The sequence below is a fragment of the Ananas comosus genome, linkage group 16 (genome assembly GCF_001540865.1).
Source record: "Ananas comosus cultivar F153 linkage group 16, ASM154086v1, whole genome shotgun sequence".
Lineage (NCBI taxonomy): Eukaryota > Viridiplantae > Streptophyta > Magnoliopsida > Poales > Bromeliaceae > Ananas > Ananas comosus.
The window spans coordinates 11,227-32,474 of NC_033636.1; the positions used below are offsets into that span (position 1 = coordinate 11,227).

Here is a 21,248-nt window from a genome sequence, read left to right on the forward strand (position 1 = left end):
TTTTAAATATATAAATTTTATGTATTATTAATATATGTTTATTATTAATATATGAATATATTTAATCTATATATAAAAATTATAATAATAATATATATAGTATATTAATTATTATATATTTATTATATAGCCGAATTTTTGATTCCGAATTTTTAATTGGTGAACGTATAATATCCGTATAAATCACGTATCCGAATAATTACCGAACCCGTTTTTTAACCGTATTTTTCAACGAATTTAAAAATTAAAAGACGAATTATATCCGAATTATATCCGTACCGAATTTTTGCCGAATCCGAATTAACTAACTATGAATTGAACTACAGAATAAGAATTCACGAAGAACTATACATGATAATAAGATATACATAATATTATATCGTATAAGCCTCCAAAGAGACATGCAGTAATTTTGAAATGGCACTATCAAAACCATACCTTTGAAAGAATGTGAAGCATTTAATTCATTCGAACCCAAATTCAAGACTTCGAGAGATGTTAAATATCCCAAAGACATCAGGATATCTCCTGTAAATTGGTTTCCACTAAGATCAAGCTCCTTTAGCTTCTTCAATCCTACTAAGGCTATAAAGAAGACACAAAAAGAGCGTTAGTCAACAAGAGAATCTCTCTCTCTCTCTTTCTCTCTCTATAATATCCTCTTTCTTTTTCTCTGAAAGACTTTTTTTTTTTTTTTAATCCCATGGTTCAATTTATAGTGATTTTAGGATCTCTTCATTTTGAAAAACAATTCAAAAAATTTCAAAACAAGACAAAACAACATCTCTTTATCATTTCGTTATTAATACCCAGTTCTCTAAGGAGAATCGTCACCAAATTAATGACAATTTATCTATTTTTTTATTCCTTCAATTCATATATTTATTTTCTTTCCTCCTTTTTTTAGTTTAATTTTAATTTTTTTTTATCCTAATAGATTGCATAAGAATTGACAATTCTAATTGTTGAATTGAACTTCAGAATAAGAAGTCTCGAAGAACTATACTTGATAATAGATATACATAATATTATATCACATAATCCTCAAAAGTGGCATGCAGTAATTTTGAAATGACACTATCAAAACCATACCTTTCAAAGAATGTGAAGCATTTAATTTATTCGAACCCAAATTCAAGACTTCGAGAGATGTCAGATATCCCAAAGACATTGGGATCTCTCCTGTAAATTGGTTTTCACTAAGATCAAGCTCCTTTAGCTTCTTCAATCCTACCAAGGTTATAAAGAAGACACAAGAAAGGCGTTAGTCAACAAGAGAATCTCTCTCTCTCTCTCTCTCTCTCTCTCTCTATAATATCCTCTTTCTTTTTCTCTGAAAGAAATTTTTTTTTTTAATCTCATGGTTCAATTTATAGTGATTTAGGATCTCTTCATTTCGAAAAACAATTCAAAAAATTTCAAAACAAGACAAAACAACATCTCTTTATCATTTCCTTATTGATACCCAGTTCTCTAAGGAGAATCGTCACCAAATTAATGACAATTTATCTATTTTTTCTTTCCTTCGTTTCATGCATTTATTTTCTTTCCTCTTTTTTTTAGTTTAATTTTAATTTTTTTTTATCCGAATAGATTGCATAAGAATTGACAATTCTAATTGTTGAATTGAACTTCAGAATAAGAACTCTTGAAGAACTATACGTGATAATAAGATATACATAATATTATATCGCATATGCCTCCAAAGAGGCATGCAGTAATTTTGAAATGACACTGTCAAAACAATACCTTTCAAAGAATGTGAAGCATTTAATTCATTCCAACCCAAATACAAGACTTTGAGAGATGTCAGATATCCCAAAGACATTGGGATCTCTCCTGTAAATTGGTTTTCACTAAGATCAAGCACCTTTAGCTTCTTCAATCCTACTAAGGCTATAAAGAAGACACAAGAAAGATGTTAGTCAACATGAGAATCTCTCTCTCTCTCTCTCTCTCTCTCTCTCTCTCTCTCTAATATCCTCTTTCTTTTTCTTTTAAAGAATTTTTTTTTTTTAATCTCATGGTTCAATTTATAGTGATCTTAGGATCTCTTCATTTCGGAAAACAATTCAAAAAATTTCAAAACAAGACAACATATACCATTTCCTTATTGATACCCAGTTCTCTAAGGAGAATCGTCACCAAATTAATCACAATATATCTATTTTTTCCTTCCTTCATTTCATATATTTATTTTATTTCCTCCTTTTTTTAGTTTAATTTTAAATTTTTTTATCCGAATAGATAGCATAAGAATTGAAAATTCTAATTGTTGAATTGAACTTCAGCATACGAATTCTCGACGTGATAATACGATATACATAATATTATATCGCATAATTCTCAAAAGAGGCATGTAATAATTTTGAAATGACACTATCAAAACCATACCTTTCAAAGAAAGTGAAGCATTTAATAAATTCCAACCCAAATTCAAGGCTTCGAGAGATGTCAGATATCCTAAAGACATCGGGATCTCTCCTGTAAATTGGTTTCCACTAAGATCAAGCACCTTTAGCTTCTTCAATCCTAGTAAGACCAGAAAGAAGACATAATAAAGGTACTGTAAGTCAACAAGAGAAAGTATTGATTATGATCTGCAACAGCATAAATCTTCGCATTAGAGAACTTTTTATGGTGGAATACAACATGTTACCCTCAACAGCTAGTGTGCTCTTTGAACTATTGTTTCCCAACTTTAGGACTTCTCTCATGAATGTTATTTATGAAAAGATAATAGGTTCTAACACTAATTTGATTATTTCTCAAATGGAGGACTGACTAACTTATTTAAGGCCTGATATTAATATAGTACTTAAACAATTTTACCAAGTAGAAAAGAAGAAGCCGAAAAAAAGGGAAATAATCAAATTAGTGTTAGAACCTATTATCTTTTCATAAATAACCAGTAAACAAAAATAAGGAGTTATTTGGTTCTATTGGGTTGCAATTATACTGTAGTTATAACTGCATTCATATTCAAATCCTACATTTATTTTGATACATTTGAATTTCACTATTACAGTTACAACTGTAAGAGAAGGCTCAACTGCATGCAGCATGCAGATTCAAATATTTATACCTATAGTATTTTTTACTATATTCAACCCAACAAAATATATATAATTATAATTATTGTATTTTTAAAATACCATATGCATCTTCAACTAATATTGTGTTTATAATTATGTTGAACTAAACGATCCCAAGAGGAGTAAGTGGCTTACCTGTGGTGCTTGAGAGGGAGGCCGTAAACGCATTTATGGATAAATTAAGGTATCGTAGCTCGCGGAATGAAGAAAAGATGCTCAAATTCAAGTGCCAACTTTGGTCTCTATATTGATACCAATTCTCTTCTGGTTGGTACGACCAAAAAAGCTCTGACAGATGCAGTTCGGTCACTTGTTCGGTGCTGTTATCGCAAACAACTCTCTCCCAGAGACAACAATCTCTGTAATTTCCCCACGACGGAGGAGACGTTCCGTTGCAAGAGGCTTTGAATTCTAAAAGAGCTTCGTACTCTTCTGCAGGGCATCCGACAACAAATTTGCTACTCAACATCATCATGCTTATAATAACTATTAGTAGAGTAATCCGCATGATGATCAGTGCTCGCCCTGAAAAGCCATCATTAATAGAGTGGTGGTAGTAAAGCCCCATGTTAATTTGTGAATATGTGTTGAAGCTCTCGCCAATGGCATGATATTTATATGCCTAATATGAAGCTCGTTGGGGCCAGTTATGTAGTCTATGAATATATATGTCGCTTAATTGGCACCTTATTTTCTTTTTTGAGAGGTAGGTAGTATGTTACCGTTTCGTTTATTTCATTTAAAAATAAATTTTGCTGGAAATATGAATCAACTAGGATTCGAACTTGGGTCTCGGGTACCAATCACCAAACCCTTAATTTACCACTTGCTCTAGGGACGGTCGGTTTAATTGGCACCTTATGGTCCATAATTTTTGCGCACATAAGTAGACCTAGCAAACGGGAGGGTTGGGTAACCCGCGGGCGGATTATTGTACCCACGGGTTACTTGGGCATGGGTAAAATTTACCCACAAAATTTTGGGTAGCCAACATTATTATCCATACCCACCCGCGGGTGGGCGGGTGGGTATGCGGGTTACCCGCAATTTTTTTTATTTTTTTCTCTGATATTTTTTAAATGCAAAATACATATATATAAGTTTTAAAATATAGCATAACTCATTATTTAAAATATCATAACATACAATAAAAATATTTAAAGTCTTAGAGCTTAAAAATTTTGTAATATAAAAGACGTGATAAAAAATTAAAGTTAGAATTTGTAGGATGAGTAAATAAAAATATATATATTTTAATTAAGAAAATATATTTTGTAATTAAAAAATATATGTGCGGGTACCCATGGGTACCCGTGGGTTACCCAAAATATCCACAGCTTAATGGGTACCCACCCGTTTTACCCGTAACTTTTTGGGTTGAAAAAGTTGGTACCCATACCCGCAAATTTGCGGGTAACCCGCGGGCACCCGCGAGTATGGGTCGAGATTGCCAGGTCTACATATAAGTCATGAATAATTAACCGTCCAAGGCTGAAATATCCTGGAGGCAATTGCTTATATATTTCTAAAAATTTTCCGACTTTCTTATATATCCTTTTTAGAAAACTAATATTAAAAATACTTTTTTAACGTTCCAAATTGTTTCAAATATATTCCTAAAATTAAATTGAAACGGTCGTTATCTCTATAAAATTATTATTTTGCACTTTTAAATATATTCTTCTAACTTTACCAACTTTTCTTATTTGTTCTTATTAGTTAGGGATAAAAGAAGTATTTTGACTTTTAATCTTTTCAAATATACTCTTCTACCGTCACCAACTTTTGTTATTTGTCTTTTCAGTTAGGAGTAGAAGAGGTATTTTAATTTTTTTAATTCTACTAGAAATTTAATCTGTGTTTAATCCGAGATGACCTAACGGAAATTAACAACGGAATTATTTTTGAATAACGGAAAAATATATCAGGACTATATTTGAAACAAAAAAATGATAGGAATATATAAGATATTTCAAAAGTTTTGAGAAATATATTAGATATTATCCCAAAATCATATATGCAACTGACAATCATATATGCCGTTGAGTCGGGCTACTATTCTCTTTCAAGGGTTGACAGTTTTAAAATTTATTTTTTTAAATTTTTTTGAAATAACTTTTATTTTGAAATATACAAAAATAAGTTCAAAATTGTGTTTGGTTAAGAATTTTTTATATTCTTAAGAATAACAAAAAATATGTTCGGTGGTTATTTCAAGAATAGTTGAGAATAATGAAAAATATATATAAAAAATACAAAATAAAATATTTTTATATATTATTTATTAGAACACATGTTATTTTATTATTATAATAACAGTTGTAGTTCTACTGCTACCAGTAACAATTATTATTATTATTATTATTATTATTATTACAAAAAAAATAAAATAACTAGAGAAAAAAGGCTTTCAAGTTGTTTTCAAATTTTTATACCATTTAAAATATAAAAGCAAGTGTTTTCAGTTTTTTTTTCCTCCTTGTGATGTTNTTTTTTTTTGTTCAGCCAAAGAAATTAAACACGGCAGGACCAGAACAGTGTAAGTAAAAAAGTACTAATTAATTAACTTAGCAAGACTTAAAAAAAGTCCGAGTCAAAAAGAAATTTTACATGGCAAGACTTAGAAAAATCCAAGTAAAAAAGTATTAATTAATTAGCTCGGCAAGACTAGTGGGCTTTAAAGCTGTCCAAAATATCCGATATTTTATACCTGATCCGGACCCTATTCGGACCATACCTAGACCCGAACCGGATCCGATAAAAAATAAATAGTATACGGATAAAAAAAATTACCCATTAAAGTTTCGGGTATGGGTCCGGATATTTTATACCATACCCAATTTGGACCCGACCCGACCCGAACCCAACTTTTAAATGGGTAGGGTTCAGAATAGTTTTCAAATCTGGACCCAGACCCGGACCCTATGAAGTATCCGATAGTAAATAAAAATAAATAAACTTTTGAAGTTGAAAGATCAATTTTAATATGACTTATAGATGAGGGGTCACTATATATTTTCATCTTAATGAAATCCTAGCCGTCTCTTTTACTCATTTTTTTTGGTTGATATGAGCAATTTTTAAAGGTAAACTTTAAAAATCTCTTTATTGAGTACTTTTATGGTATATTCTAATATAGTTTATTTGATAGGTTCAATATTTTTGTTACTAAAAATCTTGCAAAAAGAGTCAATCGACAAAGAAAAAAATTTTGACAGCTATTTTATTGGTTATTCTGACTATTATGTTATTGTTCACTCATGAAAATTAAAAAACTTGAAACTTATTTTTCCACTGTAATGTTTCATGTATACATTTTAACTATATAATAGTAGATGCAAAACTGGGCCAATTTGCATAAAAAATCCACAAGTTTTAAACTTTTGCAAAATTGGGCTGTCATTTCCGATTTTGTAGATTCATGTCGGATTTTTAACTTACCAAAATACCCTTATTCATTTCTCTCTCTTCTTTTTTTTCCTTCATTTTTTTTCTCTCCGATCCTCATTGCCTCCTCCACTGCCTTCGCGACCTCGGCGACAATAACGAGGGCGGCACCATCTCCTTATGATTATTTAATACTACCTACAAAATTCAATCATTTAAAAAGCTTACATTAATAAACATTCTCATCACCGAAATTAGGACTTAATTGGGACTCTTTTAGAAATTAGAACTTAATTGTTATTATTATATTTATTAAACTATAGACCGTTAATTGAGAAATTTTAAAAGTTTAGGAATTAAATTGGTGTTGAGCTCCAAAATTAAGGGATAAAAATGTAATTTACCTAATAAAAAGATTATAAATTTTGTATTAATGAATCACTCTTTCCCACCTTCGTTTTTTGCACACTTTCTCCATTATCTTCTCCAATTTCTTCTCCACTATCTTTGCTGACGTTTTCATTTCATTTCTTCCCCTTTTGTTGTGGAGATTTATGTTTTAATGTTTTCCGCAAACTTGTATACAAGGCCATTATCAACGGATCTTACAGATTTTCTTGTCCTTTGAAAACAAAAAAGAACAGATTTGATTTCGGTTTTCAAATTATGATTATCAAAATATTGAAGCAATGCATGAGGCGGTAATAATTTCTTCGTACGGAATATTTTCCAGATGCATTAATCAATTCATGAGCAATGCTATACATAAATCCACGTTTGGATGTATATCTTACAACAGCATCATCTAAGGGCTAACTTATTTTTCACACAAATCTTTATTATTATTTTTTGTAATAATAAAAATTGAAAAAGAATTATCTAAATTTTAGGACCGAGAATTATCACATATAAATTTCAACAGTTGATGTGCAAGTACATTTCTCCTTTGAATTACCATATACAAATTTTCAAAAGAGATTTGAGTATGGGTATATAAGGAGTATGCACTCTAGCATAATGATTTGAGTTTAAATATTTTGGTATGATGATTTGGCCCAATAAACTATTAGTATTAGCATATTGAATTGTTACATTGGCTACCTGAGTTGTTGTAAGGCACAAAAAAAAAAATCATAATATTAATATATAGGGCTTAAGTAAAGTTGGGCTGATTGTTGGGGGCTCAATAAGTTTCTAGTAGTAGTCAGGACGGATTTTCAAAAACCCGAATCCGAACCCGACTACCAAATCCGAAATCCAAATTCAAATCCGAATTCAAATCCAAATCTGACCGATTTTATAAATCAATCCATATCCAAACCCAACCCAACTAGAAATTCGAAACCCAAACTTGAAACAATTAATTACTCTTTACAATATTTCAAAATATATTACATTAAATCAATTTTTCAAAAATACAAATTCAAATATAACATCAAATATTATAGATAATATAAATTCAATTCGAGCTCGTGTTGGGTACAATCAAAATCCATTCCCGAATCCAAATCCATAAGGTTGTTATTTTTTATATACGTATTCAAAACTATATACATTTATCATCAGATAAATCCATTTCGTTCGGATTCAGATTTACGTTTGGATAAAATTTCGAATATCCGTAATCATTGATATTTTTAGGCATGATCATGATTTAGGCCCAACAACGTACTAATACTAGTGAGCTAGATCATTAGAGAGGGACACCGGCAATCAATGTATATCGTAGTGCACGTGCGAGGCACGGTTCTAGGGGTGTAAAACGGGCCGGTTGGCTCGTCGGCCACCCAGTCCGACATGAGCTTGGGCTGGGACGAGCCCTGCCGGCATGAGCACTCGTGCCCGCAGGACTCATCCCAGCCCAGCCCAGCCTAATACACCGGGCCATGTAGGCCTCCTCCTGATGGCCCGTTGGCCTGGCATGGCCTGGCCTGAGACGGGCCTTGGCTGTTTCAGGCCTAAGGGGAGGCCCCGGCCAGGCCCAAGGTCTCCCAACTCCCAAAGCATTGGGAATTAGGAGCCAGGCCTCCCGCCCCCATTGGTGCTCTCCCAATTTGGACTAAAATACCCTCTCCAACAGTCAAACTTGTCAAAATTACTGTGGGAAAAGGTATTTTTGGTCCTACCAAACATATATTTTTAAAATTTTAAAATTTTAAAATTGTAGATATTTATAAATATTTTTAAAAAAGTTTGAAACTTTTTCACTAATATATTTTTTAAAAAATAATATTTTAATTTGTAATTTTTTTTATATTTTTTTATATTTTTCTATATAATTAATAAATTAAAAAGATCAGGCCCGAAGCACAGCCCGGCCTGGCACAGCCCAAGCCGTTCGGCTTGATGGGCCGTACTGGGCCGGAAGTCCAAGAGTTTTGGCCCAGTACGGCACGGCCCAACTTTAGGACCGGGCCGTGTTTTAGGCCGACTGAATGTGGGCCGTGTCGGCTCGTCACAGCCCACATTACACCCCTGCTGGGTCTTAACATAAAAAAGGCTCACTGGGCTCTTCGTGACTTCGTCCATTGGGCCGGACTTTGGAACTTGGAAAAGGACTTCGAGTCCGATTGGCCCACAAAATTTAGGCCCAAAATTGTTCGGACCTATTTGCGCTTGGCCAGGCCCAACCAAAAAACCGTCGAAGAGGCGTGAATCTATACATATGAATAGTTTGGGACTCAAGACAAATGCTCAGCATCACAACAACGAGGGATATGCATTATTCGGTTCAAATTTAATTACCGAGTTGGTTTGGCTCGGTTTTATGTGTAATTTGGTTTTAATAAGAGTTAAAATCTTAGAAAACCGAATTAACCAAAATTTAAGTAATTTAATGCGTATTAGTCTTTAATTTACAATAAATATATATTAATCATTTATAATAAGCAAATAATTAGAGATGTTAATTTTTATTATCTTTAAATTAATAATTTTAATAGAAAATTAATTATGAATATATCTTATTTTTATAGTAGTTTAAATCTTTTCAAACCGAACAAAAATATTTCATCAAAACCAAATATCATCTGAACCGAACCAGCTGAATTATTTCTGCTCGGTTCATACTTACAATTAGATTTGGTATTGTTTTGAAAAAAGAAGTGCGAAAATCGAATCAAACTGACTGATGCCCACCACCCCTTAACCTCAAGAATGAGAGATGAATGTATCGTTTTGAATCTTTGATACATTAGTAATGTAGTAGGATGTTTTCATTTGTTCTGTGGCCTAGATCGATTAGGATTCGGCGTTGCATTGGGTATATGCAAAAACCAAAACTAAACTCAATATAGTCAAATTTCAAAATTTTCTCCTCCACTGTCAAAAACTCATTTCAGTTTTGGATCTGGTGTAAAATAGAGCATGTTTGTTTCACCGGATGTGGAAGAGAGTGAAGTGGGAGAGAGTGAAGTTGTCTTCAACCATAAATTGTCACTTTCGGAGTTTAATTGATTCGTCGGGCATTAAATTCTCCCATAATTTCCAAAATATTGTAATCGTTTTCACCCTACCCATGACACAGTTAATTACAGGAGAGAAAAAAATTTTAAAAAAAATTTAATTGTTATAACGTTTGTTCACTCTTTTTTGTATAGTACAGAAATATTTGGTAAATTTTTTTTTAAAAAAAGATGATAACCACAGTTCCGAAGCCCTTCAAACAAACAACGATAGAAATATAATTTTACCTAATCTTTATAGCTCAACCGAAGTTCATATTTAACCTGGAAATCAGTTAGGGACAAACAAACAGGCTAGAGTATCCATAAACATTGGCATCGCAGGCAGATTCTTAGGCACTACACTGCAACTTGCAATTTAGGAAAACTGAACTAAATGACAAGTGCTATAAAGTATGGTTGGCATTGGAAAGTTGAAACCTGGAGATGGTAATAGCTTGTCAATTAATTATGGACTCAAAGATTGTGGGCATATAAATCTGCAATTTGAGAAAGATGGAGAAGTCCACAAGTGAGTGATGACAGACTGAAGATATTCTTCACCTGCTGGAGAGTCATTTAATGCTCCGTAATTGGATTACGCATTTTTTTGATTAAACAGGGAATCAACCCTATTATACAAGTTGTGTGCAAGATTACAAGGTGTTTCTTAGCACTCCAACCTGCAGTGGACAAGGATGAACGACCCCCAGGCGAAAAGAAGAACAAGACAGAATCGAACAATATCCGACTACTATACTCTTATGAGTACGATCGCCTTCGTACTCATAAATCGTTTTCGAAGATAGAGCTTCCGAATCGATGATCCATATCGTTAAACATTTTCTAGAACATTTAAAACTTCTAGAAATCAAATTTCATAATTTTTCAAAATCATTTACCTTACGATTAAAAGCTCACAAAATTGACAATTTTTAACGGCTGGTATGAAATAATTGCTAGTTTAACGGTGCAAAAGAATCGGAATAGGTATTAAACAATATCTAAGGAGTGTCCACGTCAGACACGCGCGTGTCCGACACGAACACGCGAGCCTGATAGAAATATTCGTGATACATAGCTAGTACCGTCTATGTCAAAAAGAAATTTAACACAAGAAGACTAGAAAAATCCAAAGTCAAGAGGTATTAATTAATTAACACGGCGAGACAAAAAGAAATTTAAAGTCAAGAGGTATTAATTAATTAGCTCGGCAAGACTAGAAAAGCCATTTTAAGTCCACAGGAATTATCATCTCGGCCAGATTAGAAGACTCATGTCAAAAGATTTATACATCAAAAAGAATTAATTACATTCTTGGTCCTTCAACTTTGGTCCTGAAACCAATTCAGTCCCAGTATTTTCAAACCTTGCAATTAAAAGTACTCCAATTTTGTGAATATAATAGCCTTACATCCGATCATCCATATGATTATTTAATAAACATTTTGATAAAGAAATTTTAGATAGTGGAGTGTTTCTAATGTGAGTGTTGGAATAATAATCCAAACTTAATTAAAATATAATTAGAGATAAGTTTAAATCTTTTATTTGATTATGATTATGATATGTAATTATCCAAAATAAAATTAGATTTATCATCTGTTATGATTTGATGGCAATATAATATAGTTAGGTATGAGTTAATTAGATGAATAAGTCACAGTAGACATGGCTGCATGGGTGTTGCTCAGAATGTAATTAATTATTTTTTTATTAATAAAGTATTAGTTTAGTTATTTCTTTCTCCTCCAATATCTCTTCTCTATATTATTTTGTTCTATTTAAGATCTTGGGTTATATAATTGGTATCAGCACAAATACCAGTTCTGATAATTGGTATCAGAGAAAATTACGCTTTCAACAAATGGTCACGTTTCCAACAGTGAGACTAGGGATGTCAATAGGTATGGATACCCGAAATATTACCCGAACCCGAACCCGAACGGTGCGGGTTTATCCGAACTAAACGGGTATGGATTCGGTTATGAGTATAGAAAATAAAAACCTGACGGATATGAATACAAGTATGGATTTGGTATTTACCTGACCCGAACCCGAACCCGACCCGAACCTAAATAAATTATATATATGCATAAATTTATTTTTATTTATTTATGTAATATATAAAATATTTAATAATTTTTATCTCTTACATCTTCATTCAACAGAATGGATTTTTAAAATCCGTTGGGTTCGGATTCGGGTCCGGGTTCGGGTTTCGGATTTTTGGTCGGGTAGGGATATGGGTATGAATTTTTAAAACCCGCCGGGTTCGGTCCGGGTACGGATTTTAATTTTGTTTTCGGGTTCGAGTTCGGATTTTTAAAAACCCGACCCAAACCCGACCCGTTGACATCTCTAAGTGAAACATGTAAGTTTGTTAATTGATGCTTTAATATGGCTCAACACTCTCAGTCACGGCAAATGCTTGTGTAGATGGTTTCATGTTATTGCCATTAGATTTTAAAGATGTTGGCATTCTTTTTAGAAACTAAAATTAGGACTTAATTGTTATTATATTTATTAAACTACAGGCCGTTAATTGAGAAATTTTAAAGAAGTTCAGGAATTAAATTGTTGGTGAGCTCCAAAATTAAGGGATGAAAATGTAATTCACCTAATAAAACTTTATAAATTTTGCACAATTTTTTTGGTAATGAATCAATCAAATAATGACTCTTTCCGCACCTTTGATTTTTAGTATTACTTGATTAGTTAGTAATAGGTCTTCAAAACTTTGTACTTTTTATATATTGTCTCATTAGATATTGCCGTATTGCATGAGACAGATTAGACCCTGCCTATTTTTTTTGTGTTTTGTAACTTCCTCCTCCAAAAATTCCTGGGTGTTTTTTCTTATCCTGTTCTTCGCTCAATTTTGGATGAGTAGGAAGGGTTTTTTAAATTGATTATTTTCTCCGGTTTCTTCTACACTATCTTCCCCTTGTTTGATTTTACTGGAGTTTTCATTTCATTTTTTTCCCCTTTTGTTGTGGGGATTTATGTTTTAATGTTTTTCTCAAACTTGTATTCGAGGTCATTATCAATGGATCCTACAGATTTTCTTGTCCTTTGAGGAAAAAAAATAATGAAAAAAGAGATAACAGATTGGATTTTGATTTTCAAATTTTGATTATCAGAATTTGGAAGCAATGCATGAAGCACACAGATGCACCCTGTGCAGATAATAATTTCTCCGTACGGTGATCAGCGTATTGAGAATATTTCCCAAATGCATAAATCAATTCATGAGTAATGCTATATATAAATCTACTTTTGGGTGTGTATCTTACAGCAGCACCTTCTAAGGGCTAAGTTATTTTTCACACAAATCTTATTATTATTTGTTTTAATACTGAAAATTTAAATAGAATTATCTAAATTTTAGGATAGAGAATTATCATATATAAATTCCACAACAGTTGATGTACAAGGACATTTGTCTTCTGAATTCTCATATATAAAATTTTCGAAAGAGATTATGGGTATATAAGGAGTAATGCGCTCTAGCATAATCATTTGAGTTCAAATATTTTGGTCTAATGATTCTGCCCAACAAATTATTAGTATTAGCACATTGAACCGTTGCATCTACTATCAGAGTTGTTTTAAGGCACAAAAAAATCATAATATTAATGGGCTTGATTAGGGATGTTAACGGGTTGGATTCATGACGGATTTTCAAAAATCCGAATCCAACCCGACTACCAAATTCGAAACCCGAATTCGAATCTGACTGATTTTGAAAATCCATATCCAAACCCAAATCCGACTAGAAATTCAAAATCCGAACGTGAAACAATTATTTCTCTTTTCCATATTTTAAAACATATTACATCAAATCTATTTTTTCAAAAATACAAATTTAAATATAACATCAAATATTTTATATATATATATATATATATATATATATATATTATAATATGAATTCTATTTGAGCTCGGATCGGGTATAAACAAAATTCATACTTGAATTCAAATCCATCAAGTTGTTATTTTTTATATCTATATCCAAAACTATATACATTTATCAATTGTTGGGAATCTGATACCAGCTCTGATACCAATTGTTAGGAATCTCATACTCGCCCCGATACCAGATCTTGAGAATCCGCAACTCGCTCTGATATCGATTGATATTGATCCGGTACCAGTTGTTGGGATTCCATAATGAAAGCGTCAAATCGGATTTTTACTATAAACCCATATTCTCAGCAAAAATTAATACAATCATAAAAAAGAGAATACTAAATATAAAAATATACTGATAAAATAAGATTCACTAAATTAGAAAAGATTACACATGACTAAATTAGAAAAGATTACACATGACTCCTAACAAAGTAGTTTTAAACTGAGCCCTCTTTTTGAATCTCTCTCGTCTTTCTCTCATGTTCTATAAACTCATAAAAGAAGACTTCTCTCTTTTCTCTCTCACATGTACCCGTGCATTAGGTGCATGCAACCTGGCCAAGCTTTCCTCTTTAGTACGGTCTTCCAAGGCTTCAGCCGTACACCTTCAACCATGGCCAACATGGGCAAGCTTTCTAATTTGATGAAGTTTGTCTTTTAGTTTTATCACGTGCAAGGGTTGCCCATGCATTTGCTTTAAAAGGTTTTCATGAAATTGAGACTTACTTTTTGAGGGGATTTGAGTCTCCCTAAATGGTAACCCTCAATCTAATGAAATCTTGTATTGTGTTCGGGAAATTTCTTTGAAATTAGCAAGTAGTATTGTCAATTGAGTCCAAAGGATCAGATAAAAAGCACATATAAGAACAAGCCAAATGGATTGTCACAGAAAAATCAAATTTCATGTGAACATACTTGTTCACGTTTTGTGTTAGCAGGGTAACGCTTACATTTTTTACATTTCCTACTATTAGATATTGGTGTATAATTAGTGTTTCAGGGTGACTAGGTCAGCACCTTTTAGACATTGCTTGAAGTTTCCAGTCAAAACTCGCAAATGGGAATCGAAACATTTCGAATCCATTCAGTGCAGATCTGAAACTAGGGTTTAAAATCAGGCCACTCTGTTTCCCTAGAATCGCCGTAAAGACGACTTAGAGTGCCAAACCAAAACGGCTTAAACTATTGTAAATGGCCAAATTACATCCATTTGTAAAATAATTTGAGATATAAATTATAACTACAGCCAACTAAATTAGAATCAACATGCATATGTTTACCAAGTTATTTTAACCAAATGCGGAACTTTCCCCAAGGACTAGTAATTTAAATTTTGTTGGCCTATGAAATTTCTTAATTACCATCCCTTTTCCTATGAATTCACTTGTACTATTCAAGCAAGTAGCATGGACATTTTTATTGAACTCCTCTAGTTTATTTTTCATTTCCACTTTCGGCTTGTCAAGCAAGGCATGCATATTTAAACAGTTTTTCTCACTCATGTTCTATATCTTTGTTGTGCTATAGGTATTTGCTGGGTTTGTGATAGCTAACCTTTCTGATCGGGTTTCTCGGTTTTCGGGATGGTAGCAGAATGATGTATGCATTCTTATGCATTCATTCTTTATACACAAACTGTAACGCCCCAATAGTCCCACGTCGGCTGAGAAACTAATTCTGATTAGAATATATGAAATCTATATGCTAGTTATAATAACTGGGCTTAAACATTTTGGGCCGGTGGTTTGGCCCAACGAGTTATTGTTACTAACGGGTCGGATCGTTGCATTTGATATCAGAGTCGAATACCAGCCGAAAATGTAACCGCTAAGTGCTGTTAGTGATATACCCTAAAGCCAATCGATGACATAGGCTTGTGAACATATTAAGTATTTTTTTTAATTAATAAAGGGCAAGTTTTATTCATATTTATTGTTAGCAGTACAATACATTTATATGAATCGTCCATTGAATCTTCGTTAAGAAAATATATTCCTAAGAGTTAGGAATTTGAGATATATATTTATTTGTACAAGATTCTTAAATGCTCCTAGCCATAGGAATATCATAAGGACGATGATATTTCCGGATAGGCTGGTGTATGCTGTACTTCTAAATTGAGGTGACGAATCTCAAGTCATTGGTGTAAGGACACTAAAGTAAGCATGCAGGTGCTTGTTAGCGAACAAGTACACTGAGCGTGACCATTTAAGTGAACAGTCACATGGTTCCGAATTCGCCAGTAATTAGTTCTTTGCTACAGTTGTGTGAAGTACTCCTTAGACCTGAGGCATCATGGTTGCTTCACATGTAGATTGCTACTGTTTGACTGTGCTAATACTTAGACTCTAATCATTGGTCTANAGCTCTTGGACTCCGTAGGATTTGATTGTGTAGACAGTCGATTATTTTTTTATAATTTTTTGGTTATTTAATTACAAATTATTATTTTTGACAAAGATTTTGGTAAAATTAGCACACGTGCATATATTTTCTATATTGTTGTAGAATGGATTGATAGTATGTCGCAGGCTGATTGGCCCTCTCACATGGGCAATCATTCTTTTCGGTGCTGTAAAGAGCGAGTGAAAATTGAGGCATTAATAGAAGCCGCCTTGGTTGGCACCAAGATGAGATTATTAATGAGACCGTATACGAATAGTCCCACGATTCGTATGGCCTGAATACTAATAGCCGGATGTGAGCTCACCGTTTGGCGCTTGAGATAGCGAGCAAATGGAGAACTCAGGCTAGACACTCCGGGAGTGACTGAGCTAAGATCCGTATAACATTGAGAAAGACATACGCTTATTGGGATTCTCTGTCATAGCATGTATTTCATACTACATGTGCTGGGCGATTAAATGAAGAAGATGAGTGAATGGATCCCTGCTTCCTCATCGTGTGAGTTCTCACGGGCATTATTTTGAGACGATGTCTTATATATGTTAGATGCCCTTAGTGACTTTTGACTATGTCATTAAGTGAAAGAATTGATGTTGCTACTTTGGCATGTTACCTACGGCTATGAGTGATGCGGCTTTACGGGGCATTGCCGGGAAAGCAATCAGTTCTCAACTCAATGGCATGAGGACTCAAGGAAGACTAGTTGAGTTACATTCAGACACTTTGACTCATTGTCGACAGATTGTGTCGCTTCAGCATAGCGAAGCAATCATGAGTATTGTGTCATAATATGCGCAAAAGAGGTTAGCATGGCTCTTTGAGGGATTAGAGATGCTGAACCTGATGTAATTCAATAGTCTAGGGCATCACGAGTCTAATATTCCTTTTAAGGGTTCATGTCTCTATGTTTGCCGTATGCGGTTTCTAGTATAGAGCTCCCAAAATGCAGGTTGACTCGGCGGTCGCACTGTTCATTTTCCTGTATGAATAGAATTAATAGTGGTGTGATNTATTGTTAGCAGTACAATACATTTATATGAATCGTCCATTGAATCTTCGTTAAGAAAATATATTCCTAAGAGTTAGGAATTTGAGATATATATTTATTTGTACAAGATTCTTAAATGCTCCTAGCCATAGGAATATCATAAGGACGATGATATTTCCGGATAGGCTGGTGTATGCTGTACTTCTAAATTGAGGTGACGAATCTCAAGTCATTGGTGTAAGGACACTAAAGTAAGCATGCAGGTGCTTGTTAGCGAACAAGTACACTGAGCGTGACCATTTAAGTGAACAGTCACATGGTTCCGAATTCGCCAGTAATTAGTTCTTTGCTACAGTTGTGTGAAGTACTCCTTAGACCTGAGGCATCATGGTTGCTTCACATGTAGATTGCTACTGTTTGACTGTACTAATACTTAGACTCTAATCATTGGTCTACGTCTGGTATTGATTGGCTGTAGTAATTTATATGGGGAGGTATGTGAATGCGCAATAAGGAATTCAACACTCTAAATAGTGAGAGAGAACGTCCTATGTAGACTGTCGAACTCGACTCGAAAAATCCTTGGCCAGGGTATGTGGTGTGTGGAAAGAGTTTCCAGCTGTGTCACCATATTGAGTCAGTTTAGATATTCTAGTCATATGATCGAATAATAAGATTTGGCGAGTAACCATAATTTTAGTTCGATCGGGGCGTTGTGTGTTGGAAGGAATTTATCACACGATAACTGATAGCGGAAAGGTTCATTTTTCATTATCATTCTGGATTGCCGTGATATACTGCTAGGTGTCACTCACGGACAGTGAGAAGCTGAAATAATTTAAAATAAATTATTTCATAGATTAGAAGAGTTCTAATTCAATATTAAAGAGTTTAATATTGAATTCCACTGCCGAATGATAATGGACCTACGCGGTCATACACAATGGGAATTGTGTGCATCCAATTTGATAAGATGAGTCTAATTAATACACTAAATAGTTTAGTGAAAATAGTGAGAATTATACGATAGATTTAATCTCTAATTAGATTAGAGAATAATTAAATATTCATAAATTATTATGAGATAATAATATTCTAATGAGATTAGACTTAAGTATGAATATTTAATTATAATGGATAATATCTAATTTAAAGAGAAGGATAAAGATAAAATATCCATATGGATAAACATAAATTTACTGTTTAATTATCCTATGCGGCAACTAATTGGATATGATCCAAATTAGTATAGCAACTAATTGGATATGATCCAATCGGTTGCAACAGATTGCGAGGGTGCCGATTTGCTATGAGCTTATGTACGTGAGCTGCGACTTAATTAGTTAAGTTGTTGCCCACGTATACATTGTGGTTGATGGATGGAGTTAATTAAGAAGCCTAAAAAGGTATATAGATATATATACATATATCTATATAAGCGAGGATAATTTTTATAAGCTCCAGAGAAGAAAGAAATATAATATAATTGTCCGTCTCTATTAGATCTTTTGAAAAATCAGTACATCTCACAAGAGGGAACGTGGATATTACAAGACTGCTAGCACCGTCTTGGTAATCTGCGGCTCATCAGTTCCGTGCGACGGAAGGCGTTGGATCTAGATCAATTCCGTGTGGATACACGTAGAGGCCGGGCACGTGCGCGGTTAATCGGAATCTCAATTTCCACCGTACAGTAGATCAAGAGACCTTAACTGGTCCGAGGTAATGTAATCTGAACTTTAAATCTGTTTAGATTAGATTTTATTTTACATTGCAACATGAGAATGATCCACCGGCACTGGATTGATTTGTTTTATTTTGGTTCATATGTGATATGAATTTTTGTTTTTCGAAAATACAATTTTATTTTCCGCTGCAATTTTTGTGCCAGATAAATTCTTACAAGTGCTATGCGGGGCAAAGTGCTACACCAACGGGTTTCGGCACAACCAAAATTAATTCACTTACACGCTAGTTATAATAACTAGGTTTAAGCATTTTGGGCCGATGGTTTGGACCAACGAGTTATTGTTACTAGCGGGATGGATCGTTGCACAAACAACATTAATTCACCTCCCTTCGCAAATTGAAAGGGAGTCATTTTCTCACACAGATGGATCCCAGGTAAAAGATTTAGTTACTTAGGCTATCGATCATTCCCTCTCTCTCTCTTTTTTAAAATTTTTTTGGGTATTTTTTAAGTGGGTGGAGAGTGTTATCGGAGCAGCAGCATTGCTATATATGTTTTTGTCAGTGCGGAGTGAGGTTCAAAAGCAATAAAATAAGTCTTTTTGTTCAAATTCTTTTAGATGTAAGTTGTTTTGTTGTAAATGTTTGTAAAATGTTTCATAGATTTCGTTCAAAAAATATGTTTTTGTTGGCATTCGGTTAAATCGAATCGGGTACGCCCATAAGCGGGTTCGATCCGACGGATGTTATGTTATCTAATTTGATTAGAATTAATCTCGCTTTCAAATTGAAAAGTTAGTTAGAGATAAATCCTAGTCATATTAGGATAACAATTAATAACCGATTCGGCCTTATCTCTAACGCTATTAGGATTTTGGCATCCCTTATAAATATGCGGGCGATCCCACATAACAAAATATGAACAAGAACGGAAAAAGAAAAGAGAATAAGAAAACGAAAGAGAGAAACCACATCCTCCATTAACCTATTATTCTAAGAGGGACTTGAACGGTGGATTTGTGATCGTGCTCATTTGTAGTCCGATCCATCGCGAGTTTGGAACGTGAGAAGATTTAATCAAAGGACACGTGAATCAACCTCGACGATCCGGGCTCATCGAGTTGTAACGCAAATCGCTTCCGCAAAAAGGTACGAACGAATACTTCCGCTGCGTTCACATTGGTATTAGAGCCATATTAGGTTGATTTCGTGCCCTAGATCAACACTTTAACGAGATTGCATGCCTAAAATTAAATCTATAATAGTTTAGATGTTTCTTGCATGCATGTGGGCGTTAATAGCGATTTTTTTTTTTAAAGATGATATCTTTGTTTGATTTTCACACATCTTAAAGCACCTATGTTAAAAGATTAAATTTGCAAAACTTGATTTAATATGGTTTTGTGTTTTATAAGAAAAACGAAACCCTAAATCGTTTTTTTTGAGGTGTCTTGTTTGATGTGTGATGGATATCTTATTGCGAATCTTGCATGATGTGGAAGGGCTCCTCGCAAAGTTTCTTTTGAAATATTTCTTGCATGATTCGGATTTCCAAATCTAAAGATATATTTTGTTAAAAGATTCACTATCTTTAAACAAAAGAAAAAAAAAAAAACGGTGACCCCGCCGTGCGCAGGCCGCACGCGGCCACCCCCGCACGCCAGCCGCCCGCCCCGCAATCGTCAGCCCACCACCGCACCACTCCCCGCCACCGCCCCCCCCCCCCCCACCCCCCCCCCCCCCACCCCCCGCCCCCCAAGCCCCAGCCCCCCGCCCGCGTGGAATGCGCGGCGCCTCCCCGCGACAACGGCCCGCGCGGCGTGCGCGCACCATACCAGCGGGCCGCGCAAAGAGGGCCGCCCAGCGCCCCAACACCACCGGGCGGCCAGGCAGGCCCCCACACCAGCACCCCGTAACACAGCGGACACCAAGCGCAAGCGGCACGGGGCCGCGGAGCCGCCCGCCGCCAGCGCAACCGCCGCCCACGCCGGGCCCCCCGCAGTCGGTGGCAGCCGCCCCTCCGCCCGCCCCCACCCGCAGACACAGGGCCCTACCACCACCCCTCACAGACCGGTTACTCGCAGCCCGCCGCAAACAAACGAACTCGAACGACCCGCAACCCCCAAACAGCGCGTTTGCAAGAATGACCACCCACCGTGAACAAATGACAAACCCACGAAGAGGAAGACCATAGCCTATCTGAGTCAAGCAATTAGTAAGAAGAATCTAGGGTTATCGACCTACGAAAAAGAGTTCTTGGCGATTCTTGTCGCTGTGACAAAGTGGCGACATTATCTAAGCTTAAAGCCCTTCATAATAAAGA

The 21,248-nt window shown here is 34.7% G+C and overlaps 1 protein-coding gene across 1 annotated transcript in view; it reads right to left on the bottom strand.

The window, feature by feature from the left end:
- The window catches only part of LOC109722225 (receptor-like protein 12), a gene marked incomplete at its 3' end in the record, with an annotated part of 13,953 nt that extends 10,297 nt beyond the window's left edge, over window positions 1-3,656 (bottom strand). The window contains exons 1-5 of the mRNA XM_020250174.1: window positions 3,231-3,656; window positions 2,395-2,532; window positions 1,750-1,896; window positions 1,093-1,230; window positions 439-585 (exon numbers count right to left, since the gene is read on the bottom strand). Of these exons, the coding sequence (XP_020105763.1) occupies window positions 439-585; window positions 1,093-1,230; window positions 1,750-1,896; window positions 2,395-2,532; window positions 3,231-3,603 (943 nt within the window). The remainder of the gene's footprint in view (window positions 1-438; window positions 586-1,092; window positions 1,231-1,749; window positions 1,897-2,394; window positions 2,533-3,230) is intronic.